We start from the raw sequence: 13,346 nt of genomic DNA on the forward strand, positions 1-13,346 counted from the left end.
ATAAGTAATAATAATAGAAGGGATGTTTCAATCTATACTTAGGCTGCAAGCAAACTGATGAGAAATTAGTTTGCGAATTTTTGCTGTGTTCTTCATGGGAAAAAATGGAGCATGATGATTGTAAGAACAACATTGTCCATCGATTGAGTGGGTATGTATGTGTGCTTCTTAATCCTAAACTATTTGCCTCTTTGATTAATCCTCTTAATTACCTAGCTTTATAGATGGATATACATGCATTTATTTTTTCCTTATGTTTTTTTTTTTTTTTTTTTTNTTCTTTGAGAGAGAGAAAGGTAGTACACTATATGCTTCATTCATTAGGTAAATAAATAGCTATGTAGGGTAAGGTAGTTAGGACCTGAGGAAGCAACGAAACAAAAGAAAGAGAAACTAAATAAAGAGCTGAAAATGACTAAAAAGAGCATAGAGTCTAACGAAAAAAAAAAGGCCTCACCCAACTATACAAAAAATCGGTCCCACTCCTTTGCCAGTACTCTAATACAACGAGTTGTAGAGATAGCATTCGTGGGTAGGTTTCGAAAAATAACATTTTTTTTATCGTACCAAATCGTTCACCACAGGACCGCCACAAATATCTGAGGCTTCAGGTTGTCAAATGGTGATAGGGATGTCAATGGGTATGGATACCCGAAATTTTATCCGATCCTGAATCCGAATGAAACGGATTTATCCGATGGATATAGATATGGATTCGGATATGGATATAAAAAATAGAAACCCGACGCATATGGATTCAAATATGGATTTTGATTGTACCCGACCCGAACCTGAACCCGAACCCGACCCGAACCCGAATTTATTTTGTATTATAATATATATAAAGAGTTGAGCTAGAATACTATCGATAGCAAATGGGCTTCGTTGCCACCCATTTGTTTTCAATGATAAAGTCTCCAAATCGACGATTGGCATCGTTGAACATGATCTATACCACTTGAAGTATTTAGAAATCAAATTTTAAATCTTTTCGACAGCATTTGCCTAATGATCAAAGGTTTCAAAATTTGTAACTTTAATGGTTGATAGGAGGCACTTTCTCGTTTAACGGCGTAAAGATATCCAAATCAATTGAATTTTTGTTAGAAAATTCTTTAAACTATTTAAAACAAGATCTATACTTTTGATCTTGACTACAAGACTCCTATCATCATTTTTTAAGGAATATTTATTTTCAGCCGTTCATTTTTGTGTCCACTCGATGGATAAGAGAATAATATCGAAAATGTATAAAATTTTATTTCTAAATACTTCAAGTGGTATAGATCATGTTCAACGGTGCCGATCGTCGATTTGGAGGTTCCATCATCGAAAACAAATAGGTAACAACGAAGCCCGTTTGCTACCGATAGTATTCTAGCTCAACGAAGCCTGTTCCATCAGAGAAAAATTTTGACTTTTGTCGTAATGTTCATTCTCCAGATGGCGGGCGTCGTGTCATCTTTGACACCTCCAATCCCGATGAACGAATACATTGATTTTCCTTATGTTTTCAAACTTGTTTGGTGTACCCTTTAACTATCATGAACAATAGAAAATTTTAGTTCCTAGCAAGTTTTATGTCCTTCCTTTTCTTTTCCTCTTTTTTAAGTTTGGGAAGTTACGGGAACATTGCTTGGACGAACCCGCTAGAAAAATGTTGGTAAATTTCAATCATAAACAGCATCAATTGTCCCTAGCACAAATTGTATAAGACTTGTTGATTGGTATCTGAGATTTCAAATTCGAAACCTAATATATATATATATATATATATATATATATATATATATATATATATATATATATATATAGAGTTGATGCTAGAATACTCTCGATAATAAACAGAGCATTTTACTATCGAGTTGTTTTGATGATGAGAGCTTTCAACAATTGACGATGCGTCCGTTAAATATGATCTAAACCATTTAAACTATCTAGAAATCAAATTTCACGCACTTTCGATATTGTTCTTTTATCCATCTAGTGAATAGAAAATGAATGGTTGAAAATGAATATCTTTAAAAATGATGATAGGAGTCTTGTTATCAAGATCAAGAGTATAGATCTTATTTTAAATAGTTTAAAGAATTTTCTAAACAAATTCAATTGATTTGGATATCTTTACACCGTTAAACGAGAAAACGTCTTTATCCACCATTAAAATTACAATTTTGAAACCCTTTGATCATTAGGCAAATGATCGAAAAGATTTGAAATTGATTTCTAAACACTTTAAGTGGTATAGATCATGTTCAACGGAGCCGATCGTCAATTTGGAAGCTCTATCATCGAAAACAACTGGATAGTAAACGCTCCGTTTACTATCGAGAGTATTCTAGCTCAACTCTATATATATATATATATATATAATTATATATATATATATATATATTATATATTATATATATAAGTAGACGCTAAATACTCTCGATAGTAAACGGGGCATTTTACTATCGAGTTTTTTCGATGATAGAGCTTCCAAATTGACGATTGGCTCGTTAAATATGACATTTAAACCATTTAAACTACCTAGAAATCAAATTTCACGCACTTTCGATATTATTTTTTTATCCATCTAGTGAACAGAAAATGAATGGTTGAAAATAAATATTCTTTAAAAAATGATGATAGAAGTCTTGTAATCAAGATCAAGAGTACAGATCTTGTTTTAAATAGTTTAAAGAATTTTCTAACAAAAATTCAATTGATTTGGATATCTTTACACCGTTAAACGAGAAAACGTCTCTTATCCACCGTTAAAATTACAAATTTTGAAACCCTTTGATCATTAGGCAAATGATGTCGAAAAGATTTGAAATTTGATTTCTAAACACTTTAAGTGGTATAGATCATATTGAACGGAGCCGATCGCCAATTTGGAAGCTCTATCATCAAAAACAACTCGATAGTAAAACGCTCCGTTTACTATCAAGAGTATTCTAACTCAACTCTCTCTCTCTCTCTCTCTCTCTCTCTCTCTCTCTATATATATATATATGTTATTGAATAAAAACATAATGGCGTGTGTGATTTTGAGCCCCTTCGATCACTAGACAAATAAAATCGAAAAATCATAAAATTTATTTTTTAGATACTTCAAATACTCTTAATCAAGTTTAACGGAGCCGATCGACGATTCGAAAGTCACAACATCGAAAACAATTTGAAAGCACGGAATGCTCCGTGCTTTCAAAAGCACAGTAGCCTCACTATATATATATATATATATATATATATATTATTTATTTATTTATATATATTATTACGAGATAATGCGACACGTTTAATGCGGTTTTGGAGACTACGGTCTATAGACCAGGTCCACGCAACAATTTTTTACGCGCCTAGAAGCATATACTAGTGTCGCATGCCGCATGCGGAGTCGGGACTCATCTCAAAGTGCGAGAGCGAGGGAAAAGAGAGAACCCCCAATCTCTCTCTTCTACCCCTTCATGCTCTCTCCAAAACCCTAGCTTTCTCCTCCTCCCTCCTCCCTTCTACCCTTTCCTAGGGTTTCAAATTCCCCACCCCCTCCACCAATTCGCCCCATCTCCTTGCAGGTTGCGGATCGACATGGACGAGGAGGAGCTCACGGCGCAAGAAACGGCCCTCTACGATCGCCAGATCCGAGTGTGGGGCGTCGATGCGCAGAAGAGGTAGTGCGCCCATCTCTTTGAACTCTTTTTCTTTCGATTTGAAGTGTTTTGAGTATATTTTGTTTGTTTTGTGTAGATTAAGCAGGGCTCACGTACTGATTAGCGGTTTGAGTGGTGCAACTGCTGAGGTAGTTTACCTTTTGTTAATATTTTGAACTACTTGTTGTTAAAAACTCTTCTTTGGCGTGTAAAGTTTGTATTTATCCTTACTAAGAAGCTTGGTGGTGCATTTAAGTAGCTTGCTAAGTATATTGTTTCAACTCAATGCAGTATAGTAGGTTAAATGTATTACCGACATACAATTTGATTTCACAAATTGATTGCGCTGTCCGATTAACTTAATTGAAAATATTTCATTGGTTCTGGGAATGAATTGATAGATTACTATGGAGCAGTGATTTTATAATTTGATGAATATTTGTTACTTTTGATAACTACTATTTTATCTCGTTTAAGGGCCTGTTTGGCCAGGGTGAAGCTTTTGGCATAGTGCTTTTTAAAGAAGTGCTAACAATTTTTTTTATTAAAGTTCGCAGAACTTGTCTATTGGTTTTTGGGTCCTAGAAGTTCAGTTTAACTTGCTGCCACAACCATAGCTTTTGGCTTTTGATAGCCAAACAGGCAAACAGTAGAGACGCTGTTCTACTACAACCCAAGCAAACAGGCACAAATGTTTGATTTGCTTGGTTGAGATTTTATCCATTAGCTAATTGCTTTTTCTTCTTTCTTTTTTCTTTCCTTGTTGATCAAAATATATGTGTTCTACCATTTGGCAGCAATTTTATTTATTATGCTACTAATTGAGATCTAGTAATAAGTTATAAATAGTCTGATTTGATGCCAAAATGGAATGTCGCTGATCTAAATTTAGTAGGAAGCATTCTTCAAAAGTGGCTTATTTGTTTCCTTCTTCTGTTGTAGCTTTGCAAGAACATTGTTCTGGCAGGAGTTGGGAGTTTGACATTGGTGGATCCTCGTCCTGTTACAGAGGATGCTTGTAATGCGAACTTTCTTATTCTTCCTGAGAACATAAACGGTGGCAGATCGCTAGCAGACGTCTGCTGTGAGTCTCTAAAAGATTTCAATCCGATGGTTCGGGTTTCAGCCGAAAAAGGTGAGTAGAAAGATAAATGGTGCGTTACTTCTAAGCAACTAAACCAGTTAACTTTTCTGAATTTCAGTAATCTGGACTATAAGCATCTATCCTCATTTATTTGGGGCGACATTACATAGTTCAATAATTTGATCTGAAAATTCTGATTATATTGAAGTTAATTGCAAATCAATAATTTGCAATACGACAATCAAATCAATGCAGCTTTAAAACCACAAGGGATACGGCAGAATGACAATAAATGACAACCAAACTGGAGACACCTGAACTTAAAGATCTTCAGAGAACCCACACTAAGGCTTGAGTAGATGTGCACCCAAGGTCCAGGTGCTGATGCTTTTGCCAGGGTGTCTCTATTGGGCCAAAGCAAGGGGGGACCCTTGGGGCCCCTGTGCGAAGACCCCGAAGTCTACGCCTCAAGCATGCCTATTAAAACAGTGGATGAAAGACTTTTTTGTAGGGTCACAGTGTCAACACTAGTGTAGGTACCCGCGCGATGCGGCGGGTAATTACTGCTAAAGTAAAAAATTTATAAATAATAAAATATGAACATAAGTAAATAAAATTATAGTATGCCAGTATTAAAATATTAGTTCACAATGAAGAGCATTGTAGTAAAATTTTAGAAAGAGTAAAATATCAACAAAAGTAATAGTTATATGCAGTGAGCTATAGCCAATACAAAAACTTGAGTGACAGGCAATAAAAGCAAAGACAATAGGAGAGGCCACTGCAAAATTTTGAAAAAAAAATCACTTCTCAGCTTCAGATATAATTGAATTGCACTGCTGAGGAGGAAAATCAAAGGAACCTTCCTAGCAGTTTACCGGATCGACTCGGATTGTCCATGGAACGTTCCATATCGTCAATCTCTGCAGGTTAATTTGAATCGATTTACGTCGCCATATCAAATCAAACATTAAAAAAAAAAAAGAAAAAAAAAGAAGAAGAAAGCAATTCAAATTAACATTTTGTTGTGCATACTTCACAGCTTACCATTCCATTCCTTAAACAAATGAAATAGAAGGAAATACTACTAATCGAATGGAAAATTAGAAAAAACGAAGCAAATATTTTGATGCTACAAAAAGAATAGGGCAATAACATGAGAAGTAGACCATCAAGAGAAAATAATAATCTGGAAGAATATTCCAGAAGCCAACCATCAAGACTGACGCTTCCCCAATTCCTCTCAGAAAAGAAGTATCTTCATAGCATGACACAGCCTATAGAATAATCAAAGCATTTTGTAATGATCTTCAAAATATCTATTTATTCTAGCATAAAGACAGATAGAGAAAGGAAACAGAACAATAAATAAAAATAAAAACACCAATTACTTTGCCAAATAGATTTTTAAAATAGACAACATTAACTTTCAATTAACTCAAAATAGACTGCAAACCCAGAAAATAAAAGTACAAATTTTCTTGCATAAATTACAGCACAAAAGAGCCTCAAAACCTATTGTGAGTTACTTTGAGTTTTGAATACTCAACTTTGAATATAAAAATCAAGATAGTTTACCATTATACCGTTAGAAACTGAATGAATCTGAAATTTACATGATTCCGTAATTATCTACATCTACAAAGAAAGCAAGAGAGATTATCTACTATATATCTATATGAAGAAAATAAAAATATAAGCTTACACTTTATGTTTCTTCAGGTAAAAAAAATAAATCTTTTAATAAAATCCTATCTTCCTCTTATTCCAACAAAAAAGTTCAAACAAAATACCAAAAAAAAACTTTCTGAAAAATCATAATCGAGAAAACTAAATTAGAGAAATATAGAAATTTTTGATCAAATCATAGTCGAGCTTGAGGCGGGTGAGACTCTCGTCGACGCCGCGCGACACGTGCTTGGCTCTAAAGTCGAACCTGTCGGCATAGTGCCCACACTTGGTGGAGACGACGATCAATAAAAACTCAATTTTAGAAGTCTTAAAAAGAAACCCAAAATACTAACTAATTGTAGACAGTAAAAGCATCACCAAGATATGAGAAGAAGTTGTCAATTACATTGAAGGATCATTCATTGAAAGTAGGCATTTAATTTAATTATATAGGCATAAAAATGAAAGAAAATAAATGTCTCAAATAGGTAGTGGAGGGATGTAACGGTAAGGGTAAAAATGAAGAGAAATGAATGTCTTAAATATGTAGTGGAGGATTGTTAATTTTAATTAAAAAATCAGTAAATTTATTTATTATAGGTAGTGGAGGGATGTAACGGTAAGGATAAAAATGAAGGGTAATAAATGCCCCCAATAGGTAATGAAGGATTGTTAATTTTAATTAAAAAATTAAAAAATTTATTTATTTATTGGAGGTGACAATTAGTAATAGTGGGGAAAGAAAGGAATGGGAGTAAAAGGGTGAGGGAGGGGGTGCCACGTGGCAAAAGTATTGAGGATTCATATTATGTAATAGATTATATTTTATCACCGCTCCATTTTATGACAACATAAAACCTAATCTTGAGCCTCAATGCGATAAAATGTTGAGAAATCCAATCCAATCCAATCAAGGAACAGATAGTATGTTTATATATTCATGATGCTGTGTTTGGACCTTGGATAGGCATTCCTCAGAAAATTTGAAGCATACTATTATGACCTGTTAGGCTGTTCTACTATGAATGTTGGTCTCTGTTGAAAATTTGAAATGCTACTCTTCAGTAAACCATTTCTTCTGCCAATCTTGTTTTTTAGTTAGGTTTGAGAAATATTAGTGAAGTATTAGCCTGTGTCTTATCTTAAATAACAAATGTTGCTCCTTAAGTGCTATTTTTTTTGTGGAGAAGGACTTGGATGAGAGTCCATCTTGTAATTGTTATGGAATTTTTTTCCCCCAGTGAAATTTAAATATGCTTTCTAATTGAATTCTTTCTTACTTTGCTATAGTTGGTACTTGGTAATTATATTAAATGTAAATCATCTGGATGCATTCCTTTTGTTACTTATTCCGTGTAACTTGGTCAATGCTAGTTGACCTATGAAGTTCGACATGTTTCCTTATTGTATGTCGCATTTGTGCAACTGGTTGTTAATAAATTGAGATAACAAAAGTGTTAGCTTATTGCATGGAATTGCCAAAAAGAAGATACTAGCAGAATTTGAAATTCTGTAAAATAAACCTTTAAGATGAAATGCCATTGTGTCAAGTACAACTTTGCTAATAAAATGGGCATTAAGGCCTAGTAGAACTGTTGATGGATGCATTCTATATTGGAACAAAAAGGAGATACACGTTAATTTTATATTTTTCTGAACTGGGATGTGATCGGATATTCAGATACTCCAAGCTACCACAGTGATAAACACTCAGGAAATTGAAAATTTTTGTTGTAATAGCCATTAATAATTAGCACTCTTTTTATACTTTAACTTCCCTATCTGAGTAATGCTTTGTTTCTTACAGGTGACTTAATGCAGTCTGACGGGGAATTTTTCAACAAGTTTGATGTTGTAGTTATTAGTTGCTGCTCTTCTAAAGCTAAGGTTGTAATGTTTCTTTCTATAATTATAGTCGGCTAGATGTTCCAGTCATAGCAATTGTATTTTACACTCAATTTTGTGAAGTTCTAGGTCAACTTCCTCATAGGATGGCATATTCTTTTCCACACCTGGTTAAATTGTTTGTGTTATATTAATTACACTGATAGTTGATTCTACCTCAGAAATTGATTAATGAGAAATGTCGCAAAAGGTCAAGGCGCATGGCATTCTATACAGTAGAATGCAGAGATTCTTGTGGTGAAATTTTTGTCGACCTGCAGAATTACACATATATGCAGGTGCACATATGCATTCTGTTTATTATCTTTTTCTAGATATTGTGTTGAAAATAAAGTTAATTTTCCAGTATTGTTTCCTTCCTGATATACATTATCGAGATTCGATGGATATGATTAGTACTTTATCAGATCCGGCAGTTGGCTTTGCTCCTACGTTGGCCTTAGTCAAATCAGCCAACCATGACAAACATCTGGAACTGCTTATTTCAGGAAGCTCCCCCATGCTATACGGATCGTAGTGAAATATAATGCTTTAATACTAGTCTGAACTACCTAGTGTACTCTGCTTAATCTGGCTTCGCTCAATGTGACAAAGAAGATTCAGGTTACGAATTAAGAAAGACATTGCTTATAGGTCAAATAAGTTGTTGATATGGATGTATGATCTATGCAGTAATATGTTTATTTTCTCTTAATTAATGTGCTTCCATTCTACACAGTATTACAGCACCTCTGACTTTTGAAAAGTCCTTGTTCCTGGGTCTTCTTACTAAGGATATATGATACTATGAATTGTTGCTTCTTCACCCCTTAGAAATTTTGCCTTTGCATCTCCAATCTTCTGACTACTGCCTCCTACTACATCTCTTCTTTCTTTGCCCATGCATGCTTACTAGTACAATTTTTATCATTACTCTCAAATAAAGTAGGTAACTTTGTAGGATTGAAAGTTGCTTTAATAAATGGATGCCCTCTTTACTAATATACACTTCTGACTGTGGAAGTACAGTATTTTCTTTTTCTAATCTTGCTTATTGTTGGTAATTTGTACTTCGCATTAGAACACCATGGTTTACATGCTATGTATAATGATTAGCTGCTTTCATTTATTTTGCCAGAAAAGCTCTGATGATACTGCTGAATGTCAATTGGATTTTCCGAGTCTTGAGGTACATTATTTGGACCATGCTTGATTTTACCATGCTAAGTGCTAGCGTTTTTAATACTACTAGCACCTCCTTATATTTTTGTGCATCATTTTACTGCATTTACTTTTCTCTGAAAGATTAGTTTGCGTATGAAATATTAATTGGAGAGGAGGAAAAAATCAAATATGTTTTTAGTTTCTTATGGAATAGAAGTTGGAACCTCTCGAAGTATCTTCAAATGCTTTCAGATGTCTGCAAAGATGGAACAAATCAGAAATGATAGCCCATCAGCAAAATTATGCAACTTCTGAGAAAATCTTATGTTTAAAATTTAAGCTTGTTGGATAAGTTTAATATTTGCTTATGGGCTGCAACAAGCTTGAATCTGTAATGACTGAGAAGTTCATCCTTGTTTGGGCTGAACTGCTGATCTTGAGTAGCTCCTTTGCGCTTGACCTAGTCCTTGGAAGGCAGGCTTGAGTAGAAACATTGCTTTTGGCTGCAATCTTGCTACCTAACAATTACTCGTCTCGTGTTTTGCTGTTGTTTCTGTTGGTGCAGGAAGCTATTTCAATACCTTGGATGGATCTTCCAAGAAAAGTGAGCAAATTGTTCTTCGCCATGAGAGGTTTGTAAGTATATTGAGCAATTATAAACTGCAATGCCTTGCTTTCTAGGAAAATAGATGAGCTTACTTTTTGTCCTCGTTGGTATTGTTGCTATTCTTTTGTTCTTTCTGGAAAAGGAATTCTATGTCATGGAGTGTGCAGCTAGATGGCAGAGTGCTCACAATCTAGACATCTATGGGGTTTGTTTGACAACAAAATGCAAAAAAACTTAGTTGTAATTTTTTTCCACTTCTATGATATTTCAATGGAGGTGTCATTCCACGTCCAGTTGGATTGCATCGGAAGTTAACCAACAATGACAAGAGTAGAGAAAGTTCATTTGCCTGCGCATCTGATAACATAGAGTTTTCATTTAAAATTTTTGAAAGAACAGCAATGATACCAATGAGGCCTTAGTTTGGTTATGTCTTGTTCTAACCCTCTTCTTAAAGCTCTCATTGATTCTGATGCAAATGTTTGGGCATTACTCGTTCTGCTTTTGTCTTTCATCAATTTACGGTTAAGTTTTCGTTATTCCTATCAGAATCTTGTTTCATAATTTATTTGATTATGGTTGCAATTATAGTAGAACTTTCCTCCTTAAATTTGTATTACTATTGAAGTTATTAGTTTAGACTTAGGAGTTGAATTTTAGGAATATGGTAATGTTGGTTAATCAAACAGTCTGCTGAATAAGTGGAATTGCTAACTAGCATGTTACTATTCTCATTCTTTAGCATATAGCATTCTATGAAACTGAAATATGTAGATTATAAAATTGTTGGATATTTGTAAGATGATGTCCTAATTAATTATGTGGTCATCTAGTGTTATCTTCATTCCTGCTAGGGCTGCTAATGGTATGGGCTTGCTTGATACAACTATTGTTGTGATTTGGGCCAGTTTGGTTTGCATGAATCTTAATCCAATTAAGTCTGCATGCTTTTGGGCCAGTTTGGTTCGCATGAATCTTAGACCAACATATTAACCCTATTTATTTTGTGCTTCGTTATGGTTTCAAAAATTTCTGAAATCTATCGCATACTTTTTAGGCTAGAAGATCCAAAATAGAGTAAAAAAACCTTCAAAGAGTTAAGCGGTTGATCAGTTAGTTTTCCATATAATATCAATATATTTAGTTTCGAAAGATAGAGGTTAGGATTGGTCTGGTCAGTTCTTTTCAAGATAGGTTTGCCGCTTTAGTGATTGTTAGCTCCTTTAGTGAGGTTGCGCTACTTGTTAAGTTAATCACGATCAAATTTCTTCTTTGCAGTGTTGGATATGTTTGAATCGTCCAAAGAACGGAATCCTGGTGAAACATCTATTTCCGATCTTCCTGAAATTCTGAAGTTGAGGGAGGAAATGTGTAATGCTCAGGTGAGTCCATTATACTTTTTAGGCAATATAGTGATTAAGCATAATACAATTATTGACATTAATGTACCATTGACAGTCTGTGAAAGACTATGACTCTCTCGTCCCACAAAGTCTCCTGGAGCGGCTACTGGCAGCTGGAACGAAAGAACATCCACCAGTATGTGCAATTCTTGGTGGAATTCTTGGGCAGGTGTGTCTTAACTCTCTAAATGATTAGATGGCCATGTTGCACAACTTCACTACAAATTTAGACCGAAGCATCTTTTTACGAATAGAAATTCGGTGGACTGAAAGCTCTGAGGCATGTATTCATAACAAGGAGTGCTAGGTTTATGTCAGACCATTAGGCAAGACGTTGGTCCAAAATAGAAAAAAAAAATGAAAAGGTTGATCTGATGGCAAAATAAATTGTTTTTCACTAAAAAACCCTTGTTGGAATTTTTGGCTTTTTACCAGAATATGTATCGTCAATTTGGCTCTGAAGGCTCTATATTATAATGTTTTTCTAAAGAGAAAATTGGGTGCATATTGCATATTTTGTTCCTTACTGATGGTGCTGAAGATCGTAAACTTATGGACTGTTTTAGAATGGGTAAATCACATTGCTGGTCCCTGAACTTAGATTTTAGTGTCGTTATTAATCTTTGAGGTTATGTTTGGATGTCAAAAAAAGTTATGCATAAATAACATAGTCGATATGAGAATTTTCCAGTGCGATTGTAAGGAGTTACTACCAAACGTACGAGCTTCTTGAGTACATTAAGGAGGCATACCGAACCAGATTTTTATACATCCAAACAGAGTCTAAAAGTGTTAGGAGGGTTTACAGTACCACCGGGACTCTATGGTTGCCCCGAGTTCATATGTATTTTGTGCCCCAATTCTCTCTCATCAGATATTATATGGTTATCAATTTATATTTTCAAAACTGTAGTAAAGTTTGTTTTGTGGAAATAATAGGAAGTGATTAAAGCAATCTCTGGTAAAGGAGGCCCTCTCAAGAACTTCTTCTACTTCGATGCTGCCGATGGGAAAGGCGTGATAGAGGACATCTCAAAGCCTCATGCAGGCTGAGATATTCTTCTTTGACTCAAAGGTGGTAACTTGTTTTGCTAAAAAGAAATAGGTTTCTTTTCTAACTTGATGTCTTTTTAGTTTTGACACCATTAGTTCTATGTATTGTTCAAAGCTAGTCTCAGGTAATCCTAATTTTGATATACAACCATAATTACTTTAGGAAACTCTGTGCAAGTTTGCTGTAGGAAACTTCCTGTTACATATAACGTGGTTTATTGGTTTCTTTCCAAAAATTTGCAACTAGATGTATCAGTGCAGTAAATGCTTATTATGGAATGGTTGATAGAAGGGATTTGTATCGGAAAACCTCTTGAATAATAGCTCGAGTCCCTGTAGATCGGGAGTCGACTCGCCTGAACTCGACTTTTGCACTGGGCCGGCTCAAAGTCGAGAACAGGTGCCGTTCATAGGGATCGTAAAGTGGTTAGCATCCGATCAAACATGGTGTTGTTCGACTTTCTCCAACTGATAGCGTTCGATTAGCTCCATAGTTTGTGTTAGGAGGAAATGTATTGGAAACGTTTCTAATGTATGAAAACATAATGAAGGATTCAGCAAACAAACAACATGAGAATTGTTTTGTTATGTCATTTTCAGATTAGGATGATGTTATTATTTTATGATGTTTATATAAATAAAAGCGTGAAATGTGTATTCAAACTGGGTAAGGTAAGCATGTCACAACCATTAGCAGGAAGTGGGAGTTCCCTCAACCTCCACGTATCCTGAAAACATGCTATAAATACTCACACTCCGTAACTGAATCTCACCAACCCACCCCTTTCTCTTCTTTTGAAAATCTTTTTGAACTTCAAACGTGTGGTTTATAGTTATTAGTA

The 13,346-nt window shown here is 34.7% G+C and overlaps 1 protein-coding gene across 1 annotated transcript; it reads left to right on the top strand.

Moving 5' to 3' along the window:
- On the top strand, positions 73–12,813 carry LOC109723141 (SUMO-activating enzyme subunit 1B-1-like). Its single transcript, XM_020251373.1, has 11 exons — positions 73–151; positions 3,564–3,659; positions 3,736–3,787; positions 4,581–4,773; positions 8,201–8,280; positions 8,460–8,576; positions 9,416–9,466; positions 10,007–10,073; positions 11,327–11,430; positions 11,507–11,620; positions 12,391–12,813. The coding sequence occupies exons 1-11, from the start codon at positions 105–107 to the stop codon at positions 12,502–12,504; spliced, it is 1,035 nt and encodes a 344-aa protein (XP_020106962.1). The 5' UTR covers positions 73–104; the 3' UTR covers positions 12,505–12,813.

This window comes from Ananas comosus, linkage group 17 (assembly GCF_001540865.1).
Source record: "Ananas comosus cultivar F153 linkage group 17, ASM154086v1, whole genome shotgun sequence".
Lineage (NCBI taxonomy): Eukaryota > Viridiplantae > Streptophyta > Magnoliopsida > Poales > Bromeliaceae > Ananas > Ananas comosus.